Consider the following 24,489-nt stretch of genomic DNA (forward strand, 5'->3'; position numbering starts at 1 on the left):
TCCCCTCCCCTCCCCTCCCCGCCCCCCTTCTCTTCTCTCCCCTTCTTCTCTTCTCTTCCCTTCCTTCCCTTCCCTTCCCTCCCCTTCCCTCCCCTTCCCTCCCCTCCCTTCCCCTCCCTTCCCCTCCCCTCCCCTCCCCTCCCCTTCCCCTCCCCTTCCCCTCCCGTCCCCTCCCCTCCCCTCCCCTCCCCTCCCCTCCCCTCCCCGCCCCCCTTCTCTTCTCTCCCCTTCTTCTCTTCTCTTCCCTTCCTTCCCTCCCCTCCCCTTCCCTCAGAACCCCATTCTGGTTTGGGATGAAGGGACCTCTGCAGATCATCCAGTCCAACCCCCCTGCTCCCGCGGGGTCCCAGAGCAGATCACACAGGATCCCAGGGGTCTGAATGTCTCACAGAAGGAGACTCCACACCCGCTCTGGGCAGCCTGGGCCGCGCTCTGGCACCTCCCAGCAAGCAAGTTTCTCCTTACGTTCAGATGGAGCCTCCTCTGTTTCAGTCTGTGCCCGATGCCCCTCACCCCGGCGCTGGGCACCACTGAACAGAGTCTGCTCCATCCTGACACCCACCTGAGATATTGATCCCATTGATCACATCCCTCTCAGCTTCTCTTCTCCAGCTCAACAGCCCCATCTCTCTCAGTCTCTCCTGATCAGAATGATGCTCCAGACCCCTCAGCATCTCTGTGTCCCTCCACTGGACTCCCTCCAGTAACTCCTTGTCCTTCTTCAACTGGGGAGCCCAGAACTGGACCCAGAACTGCAGATGCAGCTTCCCCAGGGTGGAGCAGAGGGGGAGGATTCACCTCTCTCACCTGCTGCTCACACTCTTCTTAATAAATATCCCCCAGGTACCCTCGGCCTCGTGACCACAAGGACACATTGGTGACTTGTGGCCAACCTGATGTCACCCAGAACTCCCAAGTCCTTCTCGCAGAGCTGCTTTCCAGCGGGTCCACCCCCAAACCGTGCTGGTACTGGACCCCTGCTGCCCCAGGAGGGGCCGGTATCGCCCCGCTATCGCGATGGGTGGCACCAACAGCCCCGCTATCGCGATGGGTGGCACCAACGGCCCCGCTATCGCGATGGGTGGCACCGACGGCCCCGGTATCGCGATGGGTGGCACCGACGGCCCCGGTATCGCGATGGGTGGCACCGACGGCCCCGGTATCGCGATGGGTGGCACCGACAGCCCCGGTATCGCGATGGGTGGCACCGACAGCCCCGGTATCGCGATGGGTGGCACCGACGGCCCCGGTATCGCGATGGGTGGCACCGACGGCCCCGGTATCGCGATGGGTGGCACCGACGGCCCCGGTATCGCGATGGGTGGCACCGACAGCCCCAGTATCGCGATGGGTGGCACCGACGGCCCCGGTATCATGACAGCAATAAATCTCAAGACCTCCCAAAATAAATCCCCCTTCCGTCCCTCCTGGTGTGACAAGACCCTTAATTAACATTTCATTAATCAAACAACTCAACCCCCCCGTTGTCACAAATCGCTGCATTAACGAACTTCAACTCATTCCAGAACCCAGTTTATTAAGCAAAGCAGAAAGCGCGTTAAATAGAAAGAAAAACACCAAAACCCCTGTTTCTCGGCTCAGATCGGGGCGCTTTACGGCACCATTTTGCCACCATTTCCCTTTCCGGTTCTTCCCACCGCGAGCAGCCGCTGCCCGTTGATCTCACAGCGGCGTTTTTTCCCAATCTCGCAGGATTTCAGCCCAATTCCGGCCCCGTTCCGTGCGCCCCCTGGTGCCGGAGATGACGATCGGGCGCCAGCTCTTCCCATCAAACCCGATGCCGAGAAACCAAACCCCCCGCGGTCGCTTCTTCAAACACACGCGCAGATTCACCCCTTTTCTCCCCAAAAACCCCCTCTGGATGCGCCGTCCGGTGGGAAAGCCGACGGTGGTTTCGGCGCGGGGGTTTCCTGAGGGCGCAAACCTACCCCGGGCGCTGCTCCGGCGCCGCGATCCCCATTTCGGCTGGTTCCTCGATTTTAAGGCGCTTCGGGGGCGGCTCGGTCCCGGCTTGCGGCTCCGGCATCGCCATTTCGGATGGTTTGTCCTCAATTCTCCAGCGTTTTGGGGGCTGCTTGGTCCCAGCCTGCGGCTCCGGCACCAGCGCCACAATCGCCATTTCAACTGGTTTCTCCTCAATTTTAGGACGTTTCAGGGGCGGCTCGGTCCCGGCCTGTGGCTCCGGGATCACCATTTTGGCTGGTTCCTCTTCAATTCTCAAGCGCTTCAGGGGTGGCTTGGTCCCGGCCTGCGGCTCCGGCTCCGGCATCGCCATTTCAGCTGGTTTCTTCTCAATTTTGCAGCACTTTAGGGGCAGCTCGGTCTCAGCCTGCGGCTCTTGCGCCACAATCACCATTTTGGCTGGTTTATCCTCAATCTTCAAAGGGTTCGGGGGTGGCTCGGTCCCAGCTTGCGGCTCCGGTGCCGGCACCACAATCTCCATTTCAGCTGGTTCCTCCTCAATATTCAGGCACTTTGAGGGTGGCTCGGTCTCAGCCTGCAGCTCCAGCATCGCCATTTCGGCTGCTTTCTCCTCAGTTTGAAAGCATTTTTGGGGGGGCTCGGTCCCTGCCTGCAGCTCTGGCTCCGCAATCACCATTTGAGCTGTTTTTTCCTCAATTTGAAAGCCCTTTGGGGTCGGCTCAGTCCCGGCCTGTGGCTCCGGTGCCAGCGCCACAATCGCCATTTCAGCTGGTTGGTCTTCAATTTCCAAGTATTTTGGGGGTGGCTCGGTCCCGTCCTGTGGCTCTGTCACCACAATCTCCATTTTAGCTGGTTCCTCCTCTATTTTCAGGCACTTTGGTGGTGTCTCGGTCCCGGTCTGCAGCTCCGGCACCGCCATCACAATTTCAGCTGGTTCCTCCTCAATTTCCAGGTATTTTGGTGGTGGCTCAGTCCCGGCCTGCAGCTCTGGCTCCGGAATCGCCATTTCAGCTGGTTCCTCCTCAATCTTCAAGCATTTTGGGGGCATCTCAGTCTCATCCTGCGGCTCCGGCACCGGTGCCACAATCACCATTTCAGTTGGTTTCTCCTCCATTTTAAAGCGCTTTGGGGGCGGCTCGGTACCGGCCTCCGGCTCCGGCGCTGCAATCACTGTTTCGGTTGGTTCCTCATCAATTTTAAAGCCCTTCAGGGGCGGCTCAGTCCCAGCCTGCGGCTCTGGCGCCTCAATCACTGTTTCAGCTGGTTCCTCCTCCATTTTCAGGTATTTTGGTGGTGGTTCGGTCTCAGCCTGCAGCTCTGGCTCCAGCATCACCATTTCCGCTGGTTTCTCCTCAATTTTGAAGCGCTTTATGGGCAGCTCGGTCCCGACCTGCGGCTCCGGCTCCACAATCTCCATTTCGGCTGGTTTCTCTTCAATTTTCACACACTTTGGGGGCGGCTTCATCCTGGCCTGCGGCTCTGGCTCCACATTCACCACTTCGGCGGGTTTGTCCTCGATCTTCAAAGGCTTCAGGGGTGGCTCAATCCCGGTCTGCGGCTCCGGCGCCACAATCACAATTTCAGCTGGTTCCTCCTCAATTTTTAAGCGTTTCAGGGGTGGCTCCGTCCCGGCCTGCAGCTCCAGCTCCGGCATGGCCATTTCACCTGGTTTCTCCTGGATTTCAAAGCATTTTGGGGGTGGCTCGGTCCCCACCTGCAGCTCCGGTGCCACAATCACCATTTCAGCTGTTTTCTCCTCTATATTCAGGCACTTTGGGGGCAGCTCAGTCCCGGCTTGCGGATCCGGCTCCGGCGCCGCAATCTCCATTTTGGTTGGTTTCTCCTCAATTTGAAAGCCCTTTGGGGTCAGCTCAGTCCCGGCCTGTGGCTCTGGTGCTGGTGGCACAATCACCATTTCGCCTGCTTTCTCCTCAATTTCCAAGTATTTTGGGGGTGGCTCAGTCCCAGCCTGCGGCTCCGTCACCACAATCTCCATTTCGGCTGTTTTTTCCTCAATTTCCAAGCAGTTTGGTGGTGGCTCAGTCCCAGCCTGCGGCTCCGTCACCACAATCACCATTTCAGCTGCTTCCTCCTCTATTTTCAGGCACTTTGAGGGTGGCTCGGTCTCAGCCTGCAGCTCCGGCACCGGCATCACCATTTCAGCTGGTTTGTTCTCAATTTCCAAGTATTTTGGTGGTCGCTCAGTCCCAATCTGCAGCTCCGGTGCCAAAATCACCATTTCAGCTTCTTTCTCCTCTATTTCCAGGTATTCTGGTGGTGGCTCGGTCTCAGCCTCCGGCTCCGGTGCCGCAATCTCCATTTCAGGTGGTTTGTCCTCAATTTTCGCACACTTCGGGGGCTGCTCTGTCCCGGCCTGCAGCTCCGGCTCCGCAATCGCCTTTTCAGCTGCTTTCTCCTCCATTTCCAGGAAGTTTGGAGGCGGCTCGGTCCCGGCTTGCGGCTCTGACACCGGCACCGCCATTTCAGCTGGTTTGTCTTCATTTTCCAAGTATTTTGGGGGTGGCTCAGTCCCCATCTGCAGCTCCGGCACCAGTGCCAAAATCCCCATTTTGGCTGGTCTGTCCTCAATTTTAATGCATTTTGGGGGCGGCTCAGTCCCCACCTGCGGCTCCGTCACCACAATCTCCATTTCGGTTGGTTTTTCCACAATATTCAGGCACTTTGGGGGCGGCTCAGTCCCAGCCTGCGGCTCTGGTGCCACAATCCCCATTTCGGCTGGTTTGTTCTCAATTTCCAAGTATTGTGGGGGTGGCTCGGTCCCCATCTGCAGTTCCGGCACCGGTGCCAAAATCCCCATTTCAGCTGGTTTGTCCTCAATTTTCAGGCACTTCGGGGGTGGCTCAGTCTTGGCCTGCGGCTCCGGCACCGCAATCTCCATTTCGGTTGGTTTGTCCTCAAATTTCAGGTATTTTGGTGGTGGCTCAGTCCCGGCTTGCAGCTCTGGTCCCGCAATCACCATTTCGCCTGCTTCCTCCTCAATTTTGAAGCACTTTAGGGGCAGCTTGGTCTCAGCCTGCGGCTCCAGCGCCACAGTCGCCATTTCAGCTGGTTTCTCCTCAATTTTCACACATTTCAGGGGTGGCTTGGTCCCAGTCTGCGGCTCCGTCACCACAGTCACCATTTCAGCTGCTTTCTCCTCAATTTCCAAGCCCTTTGGGGTCAGCTCGGTCCCCGCCTGCAGCTCCCGCGCCCGGTGCCACCTCATGTGTGCGTTCTTGCCCCGCATCGTGGCAAACGCCCTGGAAACGGGGCGGAAAACCCAGGTTTTAGTGCTTTTTGGCTTCACCCTCTCTGGGTGCGTTTTGGCGCGGGTCCGGCGCCGTTTCTCGGCTCCGCGCCGGGTGGCTTTAACACCTTTTAACCTCTTTATCCCCAAATAAGCAACAACTCACCTGCCGCACTCCGTGCATGGAAAGGACTCCCCGGCGCCCTCATTTTGGGCCATTTGCTGCTTCATTTTGGCCCTTTCCTCGGGCGAGGGACGGGGCTTCTTCTTCGGGGGCTGGAAAGTGGCCTGGAAAGCAGAGATTCCCCTCATTCCCCCCTTTCACCAAAGGTCGAGAGCGCTGAGAATAAACCAGCTTGGAAACAAGACCCTATGGAACAGCCCATAGAGACAACTCAGCCAGGTGAGGCTAAAAGAGCCAAAACCGGCTCTTTTTGTGACACAAACCACCGCTTTTTGGCAGGGAACGCACAGCAATTCCCTTCGGCGGCGAAGCCAAAACCACAGAATATCCCCCAAACCATTCAAACCCCACCAGGATCGTTAATACCTGGAATCACTGCAATCAACCTGCAGCCAATCGAGCCCATTTCGGGCCCAAAAAGCCGCTTTTTTGGCCTCAAGGCGGTTTTCCCGTGGCGCAAATTCCGCGTAAACGCGTTTTCTACCTTCTCCTCGGCCTTTTCCTTGTTTCTCTTGGCTTTTTTGCCCGTCCCTTTTGCTCGGTAGGACTTGAGTTTGGTCGTTTTCTTCCAGATGTAGTAATATTCAACACACTGGGCCACAGTCTTAGTCTGGACCTAAGCGAGGGGATAGGGGCGGTTTAGGATGGAAACGCCGCGGTAAATCACATTTACGCCTCGTTTTGTCTCATTCCGGTGCCTTTTTTGCAGCGTTAAGCAGCAAAATGACATTTGGAGAATGGGAGTTCGATGCGTGACTCAAAAACGCGGCTTTTTGGGTTAAAACCCGATGATTTTGGGGGATTTACCTTCTTGTGGATGCGATAAAAGTCCTTCTTGTGGGTGGCAAAAGCACGGTGGAAAAGCTGCTGCTCCAATGGCGTCCACGTGTCCGAGCCTGCGGGGCAATGAGCGGGTTCGTTACGGGGAACGCAATTAGCAAATGGGGCGGGGGGGTCGTTATCGGCAGCCCAAGATGTTTAAATCGGCGTGGAAAGGGTATCGTGGTGTCTGTTTGTGTCCTGGGGGGGAATGGGCCCCGTTCCTTGTTTACCTGCGTAATGATAATTGGCCAGAGGGTCCGATTCGGACTTGGGGGGCCCCCCCGAAAGCAGCATCTCCAGCGCCTTCTGCAAGAGGAAGAGGCTCGGGGTTCCCCTTCCATTCGGAGCAGGACGCCCCAAGATGTGATTTTGGGGGTTTTGGGGAGATATCAGGGGGTTTAGGGGAGATATCAGGGGGTTTGGGGGAGGTATCGGGGGGTTTTGGGGTGATATCAGGGGGCTTTGGGGTGATATAGGGGGGTTTTGGAGAGATATCGGGGGGTTTTGGAGAGATATCATGGGGATTTGGGGTGATATCGGGGAGGTTTTGGGGTGATATTGGGGGGTTTGGGGGAGATATCAGGGGGTTGTGGAGTGATATCGGGGGCATGGGGGTGATATTGGGGCTTTTGGGGGTGATATCAGGGGGTTTGGGGTGATACCGGGGGGTTCTAGGGTGATATCAAGGGGTTTTGGGGAGATATCGGGGTTTTGGCGTGATATCGGGGGGTTTTGGGCAGATACCGGGTGGTTTTGGGGTGACATCGAAGGTTTGTAGGGTGACATCGGGGGGTTTTGGGGTGATATCCGGGGGTTTGGGGTGATATCGGGGGCTTTTGGGGTGATATCAAGGGGTTTTGGGGAGATCTCAGGGGATTTTGGGGTGATATCAGGGGGTTTTGGGGTGATATTGGGGGGTACTGGGGTGATATCAGGAGGTTTTCGGGAGATATCAGGGGGTTTGGCGGTGATATCGGGGGCTTTTGGGGAGATATCAAGGGGTTCTGGGGGGATATCAGGGCGTTTGGAGTGATATCGGGGGCATAGGGGTGATATTGGGGCTTTTGGGGTGATATCGGGGGGCTTGGGGGTGATATCGGGGGCTTTTGGGGTGATATTGGGGGCTTTGGGGAGATATCGGGAAGTTTGGGGAGATATTGGGGGGTTTGGGGAGATACCGGGGGGTTTTGGGGAGATATCAAGGGGTTTTGGGGAGATATCAAGTGGGTTTGGGGTGATAACGGGGGGGTTTGGGGTGATATCAGGAGATTTTGAGGTGATATCGGGGGGTTTGGGGAAATATCAAGGGGTTTTGGAGTGATATCGGGGGCATGGGGGTGATATTGGGACTTTTGGGGGTGATATCGGAGGGTTCTGGGGTGATATCGAGGGGTTTTGGGGAGATATCAGGGGGTTTCGGGTGATATCGAGGGGTTCTGGGGTGATATCAAGGGGATTTGGGGAGATATCAGGGGGTTTTGGGGTGATATCGGGGTGTTTTGGGGAGATATCGGGGTTTTGGGGTGATATCAGGGGGTTTGGGGTGATATTGGGGCTTTTGGGGTGATGTCGGGGGTTTGGGGAGATATCGGGGGGTTTTGGGGAGATATCAGGGGGTTTTGGAGTGATATCGGGGGCATGGGGGTGATATTGGGGCTTTTGGGGTGATATCGAGGGGTTCTGGGGTGATATCAAGGGGTGTTGGGGAGATATCAGGGGGTTTTGGGGAGATATCATGGGGATTGGGGTGATATCGGGGAGGTTTTGGGGTGATATCGGGGGTTTGGGGTGATATCGGGGGTTTGGGGTGATATCGGGGGTTTGGGGAGATACCAGGGTGTTTTGGGGAAATATCAGCGGTTTTGGGGTGATATCGGGGGCATGGGGGTGATATTGGGGCTTTTGGGGAGATATCGGGGGGCTCTGGGGTCACATCAAGGGGTTTTGGGGAGATATCAGGAGGTTTTGGGGTGATATTGGGGGGTTTGAGGGAGATATCGGGGGTTTTGGGGAGATATCGGGCGTATGGGGGCGATATTGGGGGGCTTTGGGGGTGATATCGGGGGGTTTGGGGGTGATATCAGGGGGTTTGGGGTGATATCGGGTGGTTTTGGGGTCACTCACCATCAGGTCGCCGCACGCTGCGTGCAGGCAGTGCAGGGCCAGCTCCAGGTTGGGGACGGCGCCGGGGACAGCGCTGGAGCTCCCAGGGATGGCACTGGAGCTCCCAGGGATGGCGCTGGAGCTCCCGGGGATGGCGCTGGAGCTCCCGGGGACGGCACTGGAGCTCCCGAGGATGGCACTGGAGCTCCCGAGGATGGCACTGGAGCTCCTGAGGATGGCACTGGAGCTCCCAGGGATGGCGCTGGAGTTCCCGAGGATGGCACTGGAGCTCCCAGGGGTGGCGCTGGAGCTCCCAGGGACGGCGCTGGAGCTCCCGAGGATGGCACTGGAGCTCCCGAGGATGGCACTGGAGCTCCCAGGGATGGCACTGGAGCTCCCAGGGGTGGCACTGGAGCTCCCAGGGACGGCACTGGAGCTCCCGAGGATGGCACTGGAGCTCCCAGGGACGGCACTGGAGCTCCCAGGGATGGCACTGGAGCTCCCGGGGATGGCACTCGAGCTCCTGGGGATGGTGCTGGAGCTCCCGGGGATGGCACTCGAGCTCCTGGGTATGGTGCTGGAGTTCCCCAGGATGGCACTGGAGCTCCCGAGGATGGCACTGGAGCTCCCAGGGACGGCACTGGAGCTCCCAGGGATGGCGCTGGAGCTCCCGGGGATGGTGCTGGAGCTCCCGGGGACGGTGCTGGAGCTCCCGGGGATGGTGCTGGAGCTCGCCATGGACAGCAGGGTCAACACTGCAACCGACACGGGGTGGGGGAAACGGGGTGATGGGACATGGGGATGTTGGGGTTCAGGGGGGAAATGGGGTGATATGAGGTGGGGATGTTGGGGTTTGGGGAGGAAAGGGGGATGTGACATGGGGATGTTGGGGTTTGGGGAAAGGGGGATGTGACATGGGGGTGTTGGGGTTTGGGGGTGGAAATATGGGATCCAACAAGGAAAAGCTGGGGTTTTTCAAGGAAAAGCGTGATACGACAATGGGTACGATTCAAGGAAAAGTTGGGGTTGGTCAAGAAAAGATGCGATATGATAAAGGAAATGTTGGGGTTTGTCAAGAAAAGGTGCAATAGGACAAGGAAAAGTTGGGTTTTGTTGAGAAAAGACGTGATAGGACAATGGAAACGTTGGGTTTTGTCAAGAAAAGACACGATAGGACAAGCAAAAGTTGGGTTTATGTCAAGAAAAGACACGATAGGACAAGGAAAAGTTGGGTTTGGTTGAGAAAAGATGCGATAGGACACGGAAAAGTTGGAGTTGGTCAAGATAAGACGCAATAGGACAAGGAAAAGTTGGGTTTATGTCAAGAAAAGACAATAGGACAAGGAAAAGTTGGCTTTTGTCAAGAAAAGACACGATAGGTCAAGGAAAAGTTGGAGTTGGTCAAGATAAGAACCAATAGGACAAGGAAAAGTTGGGTGTATGTCAAGAAAAGATGCAATAGGACAACAGAAACGTTGGGTTCTGTCAAGAAAAGACGTGATAAGACAAGGAAAAGTTGGGTTTTGTTGAGAAAAAATGCGATAGGACAAGGAAAAGTTGGGTTTTGTTGAGAAAAGATGCGATAGGACAATGGAAACGTCAGGGTTGGTCAAGAAAAGGTGCGATACAACAATGGGTACGATACGAGAAGGAAAAGTTGGGTTTATGTCAAGAAAAGACGCGCTACAACAAGGAAAAGTTGGGTTTTGTCAAGAAAAGGTGCGATAGGACAATGGAAACGTTGGGGTTGGTCAAGAAAAGGTGCGACATGATAATGGGTACGATACGAGAAGGAAAAGTTGGGTTTTGGGGACAAAAGGCGCGATACGGGACAGCGGAAAACGAGCCAACCAGGTGGAGCGGAGAGCAAGAAACACACGGAAAAACGTCACTATTTCTACCCAAAAGGCAGCGTTGGGAGCCCCAAGAGCAGCGACGACCCCCCCGGGGCCCAGGTGGGGTGGGCCAGGCACCCAATGCGTGCGATACCTGGGTCGGGCGCCTGCGGGTCGGTGTCCATGTCCCCTCCGATCGGCACCGAAACCGCGCGGTTCGGCCGAAAACCACAGGGATTCGCTCCGAGACGCGGCAGAGTGGGAGAGACGCCCTGCGAGGGCTCGGAACAACAAAGCGTTGCCGGGGTTCCGCCGCGACATCAGCGCCGCCGGTGACATCAGCGCCTCGTGTTCCGTTCGGAATGGACGTCAATGGGTCCTGGCGGGCCAAACGAGGGGCAGGAAAAGCGCGACGCACCCGTTTTGCGCCCGTTTTTGGTGGTTTGGGGACTCACGGCCGGACGCTGATTTTGGGGGCGTCCTTCACTAGGCACAATCCCAAGTCGCCGTCCATTCTGCCTGCGGGATATTGAGAAATAGAGGGGAAAAGCAACGCTCAGGATCAAAATCATCGTGCCGAGACCGTTCCTCGGCGTCACAACCACAAATTGTCCCAATTCCCATCGTTTTGGTGAAATCGGTCGCTGATGGATCATCCCAATGGGGTTTTGCAGTCGATCGCAGCACTCGGGTGGTTTTTACACCCGATATCACAGCGAAACCCTGGGGGGGTTGTTTCCATCCCATATTCCACAAAATCACCCATTTTGGGGGTTTTTGGGGAGCACAAGCTCTGCGTTTGCCACCACAAACCAGCGAGGGGACGCCGAACCCAAACCGGGTTCACCGGGCGGTTTTACACCGGGATCGCTCGGCCCGGGTTGAGATAAACCCCCCGTAAACCACAACCATAAAGCGGGGTGTTCCCCCCAAAGCGCTACGTGGGGACATCCGCATCGCACCGAATTAACCCCGCGGGGCGGCCGAAAGCGCTTCAATCCCGGTGTCGGGATCACGAGGGGTTTCGGCCTCCGTCGCCTTTTTGCTGCGAGATCTTCCCATCCGGAGACTCATTTTCGGTGAGCTGGGCAACATCGAACGAGAAAAGGGTTAAAGGTGGAAAACGCACAAAATCACACGGGCGTTTATCTGCTTTTCCTCCTTTTTTGGCTCAAAAGCAAGCGGCGAACCCCAAAATGAGGGGTCTGGGGACCCTCCGGTCCTGCTGATGCTTCCTCCCTTCCACCCAACTCGAGGCGATCGCCGGGTTCCGTATTTCGGATCAATAACCCAGCGGGAGCCTGGAGCCTCCCAGAGCCCGTCCCTGGGGTAGCGGCCGCCGAGCGCGTCCCCATAGCGTTATTTGGGTGTAATTTGGGGGGTTCTGGGGCACGTAGCACCCTTGGTTCAGCCAGGGACACACACACGGGTGCTCCGGGAAGCGACTCCGGCGCCGCCGGTTGCCGAATCATCGCACAACCATCCAAGTACTCCTCACCCACCTCGTTCCTTGTCACCGGAACCAACACCGGGATCACCAGGGGGGTTTTCGGACAGCGTCGGGGGTTCGGAGGCGCCGTTTCCATCTCCCAACGATGGTTTCGCGGTGTTTGCATCGCCCGCGTCGCGCACCTGAGCACAAACGGAACCGGGAGCGTCGGTGGCGCTGGAGGATATCAAAGCGCTTTGCAAACTGCTCTTCCCAATTATTTCTCCGTTATATAACGAGGATAATAAAACCCGCTACGCTAAACACGACCCAAACCGGGCGGGAGCGCGCAACGCGAATCTTTACACCGCAGCGATCAACCGGAGCAGCCGCCAAGTGGCTGAAGTGACAAAAATCAGGATAAATAGGTAAAAAAATCAACATGATAAAGCCGCGGCGCTTTTAGAACAGATGGCGTAGTCGGCACTGAAGCTCCAGGCAGGTGGAGCTTGCCCGGTGGAATCAATCGGCGTTCGGTCTCAAAGGTTTCAACCCAAAAGGGTTAAATAGCAAGGATTAATAAATACTGACCCTCATTAATAATTACTGATTGTCATTAATAAATAGTGACCGTCACTAATAAATACTGATCATTATTAATAAATACTGACCATCATTAATAAATACTGATCATCATTAATAAATACTCACAATCATTAATCGATACTGATTGTCATTAATAAATACTGACTGTTATTAAGAAATACTGATCATCATTAATAAATACTCGCCATCATTAATCAATACTGATCATCATTAATAGTGACGGTCATTAATAAATACTGATCATCATTAATAAATACTAACCATTATTAATAAATGCCGATCACCATTAACAAATACTGATCATCATTAATAAATAATAATCATCCTTAATAAATACCATCATTAATCAATACTGATTGTCATTAAGAAATACTGACCGCCATTAATAAATACTGGCCGTTATTAATAAATACTGGTGGTTATTAATAAATACTAATTGTCATTAATAAATACTAACCATCATTAATAAGTACTGGTTGTTATTAATAAATACTGATCACTATTAATAAATTATGACCATCATTGGTAAATACTGATCATTAGTAACCAGGCTCAGGTTGGGCTCCAGGTTGGGCTCAAGGCTCAGGTTGGGCTCCAGGCTCAGGTTGGGCTCCAGGTTGGGTTCCAGGCTCAGGTTGGGCTCCAGGTCAGGCTCAAGGCTCAGGTTGGGCTCCAGGTTCAGGTTGGGCTCCAGGTTGGGCTCCAGGCTCAGGTCGGGCTCCAGGCTCAGGTTGGGCTCCAGGTCGGGCTCCAGACTCAGACTGGGCTCCAGGCTCAGGTCGGGCTCCAGGCTCAGGTCGGGCTCCAGGCTCAGGTTGGGCTCCAGGTTGGGCTCCAGGCTCAGACTGGGCTCCAGGCTCAGGTCCAGCGCTTCCCCGCAGAGCAGCCCGGGGCTCTGGGCAAAGCCACGCAGCTCGTCGCCCAAGGGAAACAGGTCCATGGTCACCGGGCTCCAAACACCCCGGAGCAAAAACCAGAGCGGCCCCAGGACACCCGGGCTCCCAAAGAGCCTGGAAAAGGGACACAAAGAGTTAAATTGGGGGGAGTGAAGTGGCTGCTGATGCTGAGAAACCCCCGGGGGTTCGGGGCTGGGGGGAAAGGGGGGATCTGTATGAAAACTGCTCTGGGGAAAAGGGGGGAAGGGGTTGGGCTGCACGGGAATGGGAGGAGGGACGGGAAAACGGGAGAGGGAAACGGGGAAGAGGGAAAAGGGGGGAAAGGGGGAAAAAGGGGGGAAAGAGGGAAAAGGGGGAAAAAGGGAAAAGGGGGGAAAAGGGGGGAAAGAGGGAAAAGGGGGAAAAAGCAAGGAAAGAGGGAAAAGGGGGAAAAAGGGGGGAAAGAGGGAAAAAGGGGGGAAGAGGGAAAGGGGGGAAAGAAGGGAAAAGAGGGAAGAGGGAAAAGGGGAGAAAAGGGGGGAAAGAGGAAAAAGGGGGAAAAGGGGGGAAAAGGGAAAAAGGGGGAAGAGGGGGAAGAGGGGGTGAAGAGGAAAAAGAGGGAAAAAGGGGGGAAGAGGGAAAAGGGCAGAAAGAGGGAAAAGAGGGATAAAGGGGGAAAGAGGGAAAAGGCGGAAAAGGGGGGGAAGAAGGAAAAAGGGAGAAAAAGGGGGAAAAGAGGGGGAAGAGGGAAAAAGGGGGGAAAGGGAGAAAAAGGGGGGAAACAGGGATAAAGGGGGAAAGAGGGAAAAGAGGGAAAAAGGGGGGGAAAAGGGGGAAGAGGGAAAAGGGGGGAAAGAGGGAAAAGAGGGAAAAACGGCGGAAAGAGGGAAAAGAGGGAAAAAGGGGGGGAAGGGAAAAAGGGGGGAAAGAGGGATAAAGGGGGAAAGAGGGAAAAGAGGGAAAAGGGGGATGAAAGAGAGAAAAAGTCTGTGGGGGGATTGATGGCGGATCCGCCCCAGCCCCGGGGTCTCTCCTGGAGGGGAGGGACGGGCGGGCTCCAGTGGGGGTGCTGAGGAGATGAGGGGACACGAGGGGACCCGAGGGACACGAGGGGACGATGAGGGGACCCGAGGGACACGAGGGGACACGATGGGACATGAAGGGACACGAGGGACCCGAGGGGACGCGATGGGACATGAAGAGACACGAGGGACCCGAGGGGACGCGATCTCCTCACCCGGTGCTTCCCGCCCCGGCGCTTCCCGCCCGCCGGCGCCGCGGCCACGCCCCCTCGCCGCCGGCCACGCCCCCTCGCCGGCGTCACGTCCGGGAGTGTGTGGCGGGAAAAGGCGGGAGGGAGGAGGGGGAGGTGCTGCCGTTTTGGTGGAGGTTGTGAGGGGAACTGGGGGTCGGCGTGAGGGGCATTGGGGGTCGGTGTGGGGGGAGGAATTGGGGTCGGCGTGAGGGGGGGATTTGGGGGGCAGTGTGGGGGTGGGGATTTGGGGTCGGTGTGAGGGGGGAATTGGGGGGCGGTGTGGGGGAGGAACTGGGGGTCGGTGTGAGCGGGACATTGGGGGTCGGTGTGGGGAGGAATTGGGGATCGGTGGGGGGGGCTTGGGGGGTCGGTGTGAGGGGGAATTGGGGGTCGGTGTGGGGGAAGTTGGGGGTTGGTCTGGGGAGGATTTGAGGGGTCAGTGTGGGGAGGATTTGGGGGTCGATGTGAGGGGCATTAGGGGTTGGTGTGGGGGGCAGGAACTGGGGGTCAGTGTGTGGGGGGGCATTGGGGGTCGGTGCGAGGGGGAATTAGGGTCCAGTGGGGGGGCACTGGGGGTCGGTGTTTGAGGGGGGAATTGGGGGGTTGGTGTGGGGGGGTCAGTGCAGGGGGGGCCTTGGGGGTCGGTGTGAGGGGGCATTGGGGGTCAGTCTGGGGAGGAATTGGGGGTCGGTGTGTGGGGGGGCATTGGGGATCAGTGTGGGGGGGAATTGGGGGTCGGTGTGTGGGGGAATTGGGGTCTGGTGTGGGGGGGGGGACATTGGGGGTCGGTGTGAGGGGGAATTGGGGGTCGGTGTGGGGGGGAAGTTGGGGGTTGGTCTGGGGAGGATTTGAGGGGTCAGTGTGGGGAGGATTTGGGGGTCGATGTGAGGGGCATTAGGGGTTGGTGTGGGGGGCGTTGGGGGTCAGTGCGAGGGGGAATTAGGGTCCGGGGGGGGATTGGGGGTCGGTGTTTGAGGGGGGAACTGGGGGGTTGGTGTGCGGGGGCGGCCTTGGGGGTCGGTGTGAGGGGGCATTGGGGGTCAGTCTGGGGAGGAACTGGGGGGCATTGGGGGGTCGGGGTGGGGGGAGCTGGGGGTCGGGTGGGGGGTGGATTGGGGGTCGGGGTGGGGGGGGGGAGCTGGGGGTCGGGGTGGGGGGTGGATTGGGGGTCGGGGTGGGGGGGGGAGCTGGGGGTCGGGTGGGGGGTGGATTGGGGGTCGGTGTGAAGGGAATGGGGGGGCCATGAGGGGAACGGAGGCGCAAAAACAACTTTACAGCCTCCGGAGCCATGAACCTCCACACCCCGCAGGGCTCCAGAGCAGCTGCGTTCGTTTCGCCGTCGGGCGCAAGGGGAGCGATGGTTCCACCCCTCGTGCGCCGCTCCGAGCGGCAGGAGCTGCGTTTAAATACAGCGAGGTGCTCGTGTCCCAACGACCCCGGAGCGCCCGCACACATCCATAACCTTTCCCGCTCATCACTGCCGTAGTCTCCGCCTGGACGCCCCCTGTTCGCCTGTGCGGCGCCACCTGGTGCTCTGGAGGAGGGGTCTTTGGATGAAGGCTCCTTCAGCTTCCTCAGGTTTGGCTCCTTGTGTTGAATGGACTGGGACCCAAGCTCCAGGTCGGTTGAACCCAGCCTGGCGCCCCCTTTTTGCTGTAAATCTCGGTTCTCTCGTCCCCTCGAGTTCACAGCTGGTGCCGTAAAACTCCTGATCCTGGCACTGCTGGGTTCTGGTTTCCTTACCATGAGTTCACCTAAAGCTCTGAACTAAGGGCTCGTGTGGCTCAGCCCTAAAGTGTTGGCTCGTTAGTGGGCACCCAATTATGTTTTGTTAACCCTTAAAATGTTCGTGCCCTCTATCAGACCCAGGAGTTCGGGCGGGGATTCAGTTCAGGAGGGACCCGGGAGTAACCCTAAGGACCCAGTAGTTGGGGGGTGTCAAGGGTTAAGATCGTGAAACCGTGGGGACCCCTAATGTCCCCAGGGGCCATTGTGACATCCTGGGGACCCTGCATTGTCCCCAGGGTGTTGTGACACCATGGGGACCCACTTTGTCCCCAGGGCCCATTGTGACGTCTCAGGATCCCCCATTGTCCCCAGGGCCCATTGTGACATTCTGGGGACCCCAAATGTCCCCAGGGCACATTGTGACATTCTGGGGACCCCCTTTGTCCCCAGGGCCCATCGTGGCACCGAGGGGACCCCCCCCCCAGTCCCCAGGGCCCATTGTGGCACCATGGACACCCCCTTTGTCCCCAGGGCCCATTGTGACATCCCAGGACCCCACCTTGTCCCCAGGGTCCCTTCTGACAGGGTGGGGACCCCCCTTTCTCCCCAGGGCTCATTGTGACGTCCCAGGACCCCTCGTTGTCCCCAGTGCCCATTGTGACATCCTGGGGACCCCCCTTGTCCCCAGGGCCCATTGTGAAATCCGGGGAACCCCCTGGTCTCCAGGGCCCATAGTGGTACCGTGGGGACTCGTCCTGTCACTTGGGTCCATTGTGACACCATGGGGACCCCGCCTTTGTCCCCAGTACCCATTGTGACATCCTGGGGACCCCTTTGTCCCCGGGGCCCATTGTGACATCCTGGGGACCCCCCTTTGTCCCCAAGGCCCATTGTGACACGGTGGGGACCCCACTTCTTTCCAGGACCCATTGTGGCATTCTGGGGACTTCCTTTGTCCCCAGGGCCCATTGTGACATCCTGGAGACCCCCTTTATCCCCAGAGCTCGTTGTCGCACCATGGGGACCCCCTTTGTCACTGGGGCCCATTGTGACATCCCAGGACCCCCATTGTCCCCAGGGCCCATTGTGACACCGTGGGGACCCCGCCTTTTCCCCAGGGCCCATTGTGACGTCTCAGGACCCCCTTTGTCCCCAGGGCCCACTGTGGCACCATGGGGACCCCCTTTGTCCTCTGGGCCCATTGTGACATTCCAGGACCCCACTTTGTCCCCAGGGCCCATTGTGACACCGTGGGGACCCCCCTTGTCCCCAGGGCCCATTGTGACAATTAAGGGACCCCCTTTGTCCCCAGGGCCCATTTTGACATCCCAGGACCCCACTTTGTCCCCAGTGCTCATTGTGAAATTCTGGGGACCCCCCCTTGTCCTCAGGGCTCATTGTGACAGCCGAGGACCTTACTTTGTCCCCAGGGCCCATTGTGACATCCCAGGACCCCCCACTGTCTCCAGTGCCCATTGTGACATCATGGGGACCACCCTTTTTCCCCAGGGCTCATTGTGACGTCCCAGGACCCCTCGTTGTCCCCAGGCCCCATCGTGACATCCTGGGGACCCCCCTTGTCTCCAGGGCCAATAGTGGCACTGTGGGGGCTCATCACTTGGGCCCATTGTGACATCCTGGAGACCCCCCTTTATCCCCAGGGCCCATTGTGACACCGTGGAGACCCCATTTGTCACTGGGGCCCATTGTGACATCCCAGGACACCCCATTGTCCCCAGGGCCCACTGAGACATCCCGGCGACCACCCTTTGTCCCCAGGGCCCATTATGCACATTCAGGGGACACCCCTTTGTCCCCAAGGCCCATTGTGACATCCTGGGGAGACCCCATTGTCCCCAAGGCCCATTGTGGCACCATGGGGACCCCCTTTGTCCCCAGTGCCCATTGTGACATCTTAGGACCCCACTTTGTCCCCAGGGCCCATTGTGACATCCTGGGGACCACCTGTGTCCCCAGGGCCCATTGTGACATCCCAGGAGCCACCGTTGTCCCCAGGGCCCATTGTGACATCCTGGGGACCCCCTTGTCCCCAGGGCCCATTGTGGCACCATGTGGACCCCCTTTTTCCCGAGGGCCCATTATAACGTCCCAGGACCCCCCATTGTCCCCTGGGCCCATTGTGACATCCTGGGGTCCCCCTTTTGTCCCCTGGGCCCATTGTGACACTGTGGGGACCCCCTTGTCACTGGGGACCCATTGTGACACTATGGGGACCCCCCTTTGTGCCCAGGGCCCATTGTAACATCCTGGGGACCCCCTTGCCTCCAGGGCCCCTTGTGACATCCCAGGACCCCCCATTGTCCCCAGGGCCCATTGTGACATCCTGGGGAACCGCTTTGTCCCCGGGACCCATTGTGACGTCCCAGGACCCCCCCCTTGTCCCCAGGGCTCATTGTGATGTCCCAGGATCCCCATTGTCCCCAGAGCCCATTGTGGTGTCCTGGGAACCCCCTTTGACCCCAGGGTCCATTGTGACACCATGGGGACCCCCTCTTGTCCCCAGGGCCCATCGTGGCACCGTGGGGACCCCCTTGTCACTGGGGACCCATTGTGACACTATGGGGACCCCCCTTTGTGCCCAGGGCCCATTGTAACATCCTGGGGACCCCCTTGCCTCCAGGGCCCCTTGTGACATCAAAGGATCACCCTTTGTCCCCAGGACCCATTGTGACATCCCAGGACCCCACTTACTCCCCAGGGCCCATTGTGGCACCATGAGGACCCCCTTTGTCACTGGTGCCCATTGTGACATCCCAGGACCCCCCATTGTCTGCAGAGCCCATTGTGACACTATAGGGACCCCCCTTGTCACTGAGGACCCATTGTGACACCATGGGCACCTCCCCTTGTCGTCAGAGCCCATCGTGACATCCCAAAACCCCCAATTGTCTCCAGGGCCCATTGTGACATCCTGGGGACCTCCCTTTCTCCCCAGGGCCCATTGTGACGTTCCAGGAACCCCCATTGTCCTCAGGGCCCATTGTGACATTCAGGGGACCCCCTTTGTCTTTAGGGCCCATTGTGACACCATGGAGACCCCATTTGTCACTCGGGCCCATTGTGACATCCTAGGACCCCCCATTGTCCCCAAGGCCCATTGCGACATCCTGGGGACCCCCCTTTGTCCTCAGGGCCCATTGTGACATTCAGGGCACCCCTCTTTGTCCCCAGGGCCCATTCTGATACCATGGGGACCACTTTGTCCCCAGGGCCCACTGTGACATCCGGGGGGCGCCCTTTGTCCCCAGGGCCCATTTTGACACCATGTGCACCCCCCTTTGTGCCCAGGGCCGATTGTGACATCCTGGGGACCCTCTTTGTCCCCAGGGCCCATTGTGACATCCTGGGGACACCCCATTGTCTCCAGGGCCCATTGTGAACATCCTGGGGACCCCCTTGTCCCCAGGGCCTATAGTGACACCGTGGGTACCCCCTTTGTCCCCAGTGCCCATTGTGACATCCTGGGGACCCCCCTTGTCCCCATGGCTTATTGTGACATCCTGGGGACCGCCTTTGTCCCCAGGGCCCATTGTGACATCCCAGGACCCCAAGTTGTCCCCAGGGACCATTGTGACACCGTGGGGACCCCCTTTGTCCTCAGGGCCCGTTGTGAACATCCTGGGGACCCCCTTGTCCACACGACCCATCGTGGCACCGTGGGGACCCCCCGTTGTCCCCAGGGCCTATAGTGACACCGTGGGTACCCCCTTTATCCCATGAGCCCATTGTGACATCCTGGGGACCCCCTTGTCCCCAGGGCCCATTGTGACACCATGGGGATCGCCTTTGTCCCCGTGGCCCATTGTGACATCCCAGGACCCCGCGTTGTCCCCAGGGCCCATTCTGACATCCTTGGGACCCCCCTTGTCCCCAGGGCTTATTGTGACATCCTGGGGACCCCTTTGTCCCAGGGGCACATTGTGGCACCATGGGGACCCCCTTTATCCCCAGGGCCACTTGTGACATCCTGGGGACCCCCCTTGTCCCCAGTGCACATTATGACATTCTGGGGACCCCCTTTGTCCCAGGGGCACATTGTGGCACCACGGGGACCCCCTTTGTCACCGGGGCCCATTGTGACATCCCAGGACCCCAAGTTGTCCCCAGGGCCCATTGTGACACCATGGGGATCGCCTTTGTCCCCGTGGCCCATTGTGACATCCCAGGACCCTGCGTTGTCCCCAGTGCCCATTCTGACATCCTGGGGACCCCCCTTGTCCCCATGGCTTATTGTGACACCCTGGGACCGCCTTTGTCCCCAGGGCCCATTGTGATGTCCCAGGACCCCCCATTGTCCCCAGGGACCATTGTGACATCCTGGGGACCCCCTTTGTCCCAAGACCCCATTGTGACATCCTGGGGACCCCGCCTTGTCCCCAAAGCCCATTGTGACATCCTGGGGACCCTCTTTGTCCCCAGGGCCCATTGTGGCACCATGGGGACACCCTTTGTCACTGGGGCCAGTTGTGACATCCCAGGACCCCACTTTGTCCCCAGGGCTTATTGTGATACCATGGGGACCCCCCTTGTCCCCAGGGCCCATTGTGACATTCAGGGGGACTCCTCTTTGTCCCCAGGGCCTATTGTGTCATCCTGGGGATCTCCCCTTGTCTCTAGGGCCCATTGTGAGACTGTGGAAGACCCCCTTTGTCCCCAAGTCCCATTGTGACGTCCCAGGACGCCTCGTTGTCCCCAGGACCCATTGTGACTCCATGGGAACCCCCCCTTGTCCCCAGGGCCCATTGTGACATCCTGGGACCCCCCTTTGTCCCCAGTGCTCATTGTGAAATCCTGGGGACCCACTTTGTCCCCAGGGCCCATTGTGGCACCATGGGGAGCGCCTTTGTCACTGGGGACCATTGTGACATTCCAGGATTTTACTTTGTCCCCGGGGCCCATTGTGACATCCTGGGGATCCCCCTTTGTCGCCAGGGCCCACTGTGACACCGTGGGCACCCTCTTTGTCCCATGGGCCCATTGTGACCTTCAAGGGACCCCCCATTGTCCCCAGGGCCCATTGTGACATCCTGAGTACCCCCTTTGTCCCCAAGACCCATTGTGACATCCTAGTAACCCCGCAGTCCCCAGGGCCCATTGTGACATCCTGGGGATCCCTTTGGCCCCAGGGCCCATTGTGACAGGGCGGGGATCCCCCTTGTCCCCAGGGCCCATTGTGAAACCGTGGGGACCCCCCATTGTCCCCAGGGCCCATTGTGGCACCGTGGAGACCCCCCCTTTGTCTCCAGTGCCCATTGTGACATCCTGGGGACCCCCTTTGTCCCCAGTGCTCATTGTGACAGGGTGGGACCCCCCTTGTACCCAGGGGCCGTTGTGACATCCTGGGGACCCCCTTTGTCCCCAGGGCCTATTGTGACATCCTGGGGAGTACCCTTTATCCCCAGGGCCCATTGTGACATCCTGGGGACCCCCTTTGTCCCTAGGGTTCATTGTGACATCCCAGGACCTCCATTGTCCCCAGGGCCCATTGTGAACAACCTGGGGACCCCCCTTTTTCCCCGGGCCCATTGTGGCGTCCCAGGATGCTTCGTTGTCCCCTGGGCCCATTGTGACATCCCGGGGACCCCTTTTGTCCCCAGGGTCCATTGTGACATCCTGGGGCCTCCCTTTGTCCCCAGGGCCCATTGTGACATCGCAGGAGCCCCCATTGTCCCAAGGGCACATTGTTACATCCTGGGGACCCCCTTGTCCCCAGGGCCCATCGTGGCACCGTGGGGACCCCTCCTTTGTCTCCAGTGCCCATTGTGACATCCTTGGGACCCCCCTTGTCCCCAGGACCCGTTGTGACATCTTGGGGACCCTTATGTCACCAGAGCCCATTGTGATATCCTGGGGAGCCCCCTTTGTCCCCAGGGCCCATTGTGCACATCCTGTGGACCCCTCTTTGTCCCCAGGGCCCATTGTGATATCCTGGGGAGCCCTCTTTTTCCCCAGGGCCTATTGTGACATCCTGGGGACCCCCTTTGTCCCCCGGGCCCATTGTGACATCCTGAAGACCCCCTTTGTCCCCAGGGCCTATTGTGACATGCCAGGACCCCCCCTTTTCTCCAGGGCCCATTGTGACGTCCCAGGACCCCCTATTGTCCCCAGAGCCCATTGTGACATCCCAGGACCCCCCATTGTCCCCAGGCCCCATTATACACATCCTGGGGTCCCCCTTTATCCCCAGGGCCATTGTGACACCATGGGGACCCACCTTGTCCCCAGGACCCATTGTGACGTCCCAGGATGCCCCATTGTCCCCTGGGCCCATTGTGAAATCATGGGGACCCCCTTTGTCCCCAGGGCCTATTGTGACATCCCAGGACCCCCATTGTCCCCAGGGCCCATTGTGACTCCGTGGAGACCCTCCTTGTCCTCAGGGCCCATTATGACATTCAGGGGACTCCTCTTTGTCCCCAGGGCCTATTGTGACATCCTGGGGACCCCCCTTTACTCCAGGGCCCATTGTGACGTCCCAGGACCCCCTATTGTTCCCAGGGCCCATTGTGACATTCTGGGGACCCCAAATGTCCCCAGGGCCCATTGTGACATTCTGGGGACCCCTCTTTGTCCCCAGGGCCCATTGTGGCACCATGGGGACCCCCTTTGTCCCCAGGGCCCATTGTGACATCCCAGAACCCCAATTTGTCCTCAGGGCCCATTGTGACATCCTCGGGACCCCCTTGTCCCCAGGGCCCATTGTGGCACCGAGGGGACCCCCCCCGCCTAGTCCCCAGGGCCCATTGTGGCACCATGGACACCCCCTTTGTCCCCAGGGCCCATTGTGACATCCCAGGACCCCACCTTCTCCCCAGGGTCCCTTCTGACAGGGTGGGGACCCCCCTTTCTCCCCAGGGCTCATTGTGACGTCCCAGGACCCCTCGTTGTCCCCAGTGCCCATTGTGACATCCTGGGGACCCCACTTCTTTCCAGGACCCATTGTGGCATTCTGGGGACTTCCTTTGTCCCCAGGGCCCATTGTGACATCCTGGAGACCCCCTTCATCCCCAGAGCTCGTTGTCGCACCATGGGGACCCCCTTTGTCACTGGGGCCCATTGTGACATCCCAGGACCCCCCATTGTCCCCAGGGCCCACTGAGACATCCCGGCGACCACCCTTTGTCCCCAGGGCCCATTATGCACATTCAGGGGACACCCCTTTGTCCCCAAGGCCCATTGTGACATCCTGGGGAGACCCCATTGTCCCCAAGGCCCATTGTGGCACCATGGGGACCCCCTTTGTCCCCAGTGCCCATTGTGACATCTTAGGACCCCACTTTGTCCCCAGGGCCCATTGTGACATCCTGGGGACCACCTGTGTCCCCAGGGCCCATTGTGACATCCTGGGGACCCCCTTGTCCCCAGTGTCCATTGTGGCATCCTGGGACCCCCGTTGTCCCCAGGGCCCATTGTGGCACCATGTGGACCCCCTTTTTCCCGAGGGCCCATTATAACGTCCCAGGACCCCCCATTGTCCCCTGGGCCCATTGTGACATCCTGGGGTCCCCCTTTTGTCCCCTGGGCCCATTGTGACACTGTGGGGACCCCCTTTGTCCCCAGGGACCATTGTGACACTGTGGGGACCCCCTTTGTCCCCAGGGCCCATTGTGACGTCCCAGGACCCTGCTTTGTCCCCAGGGCCCATTGTGACATCCTGGGGAACCGCTTTGTCCCCAGGACCCATTGTGACGTCCCAGGACCCCCCCTTGTCCCCAGGGCTCATTGTGATGTCCCAGGATCCCCATTGTCCCCAGAGCCCATTGTGATGTCCTGGGAACCCCCTTTGACCCCAGGGTCCATTGTGACACCATTGGGACTCCTTCTTGTCCCCAGGGACCATCGTGGCACCGTGGGGACCCCCTTGTCACTGGGGACCCATTGTGACACTATGGGGACCCCCCTTTGTGCCCAGGGCCCATTGTAACATCCTGGGGACCCCCTTGCCTCCAGGGCCCCTTGTGACATCAAAGGATCACCCTTTGTCCCCAGGACCCATTGTGACATCCCAGGACCCCACTTACTCCCCAGGGCCCATTGTGGCACCATGAGGACCCCCTTTGTCACTGGTGCCCATTGTGACATCCCAGGACCCCCCATTGTCTGCAGAGCCCATTGTGACACTATAGGGACCCCCCTTGTCACTGAGGACCCATTGTGACACCATGGGCACCTCCCCTTGTCGTCAGAGCCCATCGTGACATCCCAAAACCCCCAATTGTCTCCAGGGCCCATTGTGACATCCTGGGGACCTCCCTTTCTCCCCAGGGCCCATTGTGACGTTCCAGGAACCCCCATTGTCCTCAGGGCCCATTGTGACATTCAGGGGACCCCCTTTGTCTTCAGGGCCCATTGTGACACCATGGAGACCCCATTTGTCACTCGGGCCCATTGTGACATCCTAGGACCCCCCATTGTCCCCAAGGCCCATTGCGACATCCTG

General features: G+C 58.5%; 1 protein-coding gene and 1 long non-coding RNA gene across 2 annotated transcripts; both read right to left on the minus strand.

The window, feature by feature from the left end:
• Nucleotides 1-2,393: 2,393 nt before the first annotated feature.
• On the minus strand, nucleotides 2,394-6,505 carry LOC136115656 (uncharacterized). The gene is made up of 8 exons (XM_071801336.1): nucleotides 6,428-6,505; nucleotides 6,183-6,271; nucleotides 5,860-5,991; nucleotides 5,358-5,479; nucleotides 4,294-5,204; nucleotides 3,335-3,528; nucleotides 3,088-3,214; nucleotides 2,394-2,398 (listed from the first exon to the last, which is right to left on the minus strand). Exons 1-8 carry the CDS (start codon nucleotides 6,489-6,491, stop codon nucleotides 2,394-2,396), a joined length of 1,644 nt encoding a protein of 547 aa, XP_071657437.1. The 5' UTR covers nucleotides 6,492-6,505.
• Nucleotides 6,506-9,568: 3,063 nt separating this feature from the next.
• Nucleotides 9,569-11,802, minus strand: LOC139826230 (uncharacterized). Its single transcript, XR_011736205.1, has 3 exons — nucleotides 11,638-11,802; nucleotides 11,098-11,219; nucleotides 9,569-10,654 (listed from the first exon to the last, which is right to left on the minus strand). It is a non-coding gene; the product is annotated as an uncharacterized lncRNA (long non-coding RNA).
• Nucleotides 11,803-24,489: the final 12,687 nt, after the last annotated feature.

The sequence above is a fragment of the Patagioenas fasciata genome, chromosome 37, assembly GCF_037038585.1.
Source record: "Patagioenas fasciata isolate bPatFas1 chromosome 37, bPatFas1.hap1, whole genome shotgun sequence".
NCBI classification, from domain to species: Eukaryota; Metazoa; Chordata; class Aves; order Columbiformes; family Columbidae; genus Patagioenas; species Patagioenas fasciata.

Bases quoted from the DNA above. Each gene is read 5' to 3' on its own strand.
- LOC136115656 (XM_071801336.1), bottom strand. From the start codon at position 6,491: ATGCTGCTTTCGGGGGGGCCCCCCAAGTCCGAATCGGACCCTCTGGCC. The intron at 6,272-6,427 runs GTAAACAAGGAA...ATTGCCCCGCAG, and splicing joins GGCCAATTATCATTACGCAG to GCTCGGACACGTGGACGCCA. The intron at 5,992-6,182 runs GTAAATCCCCCA...CCCCTCGCTTAG, and splicing joins TTTATCGCATCCACAAGAAG to GTCCAGACTAAGACTGTGGC.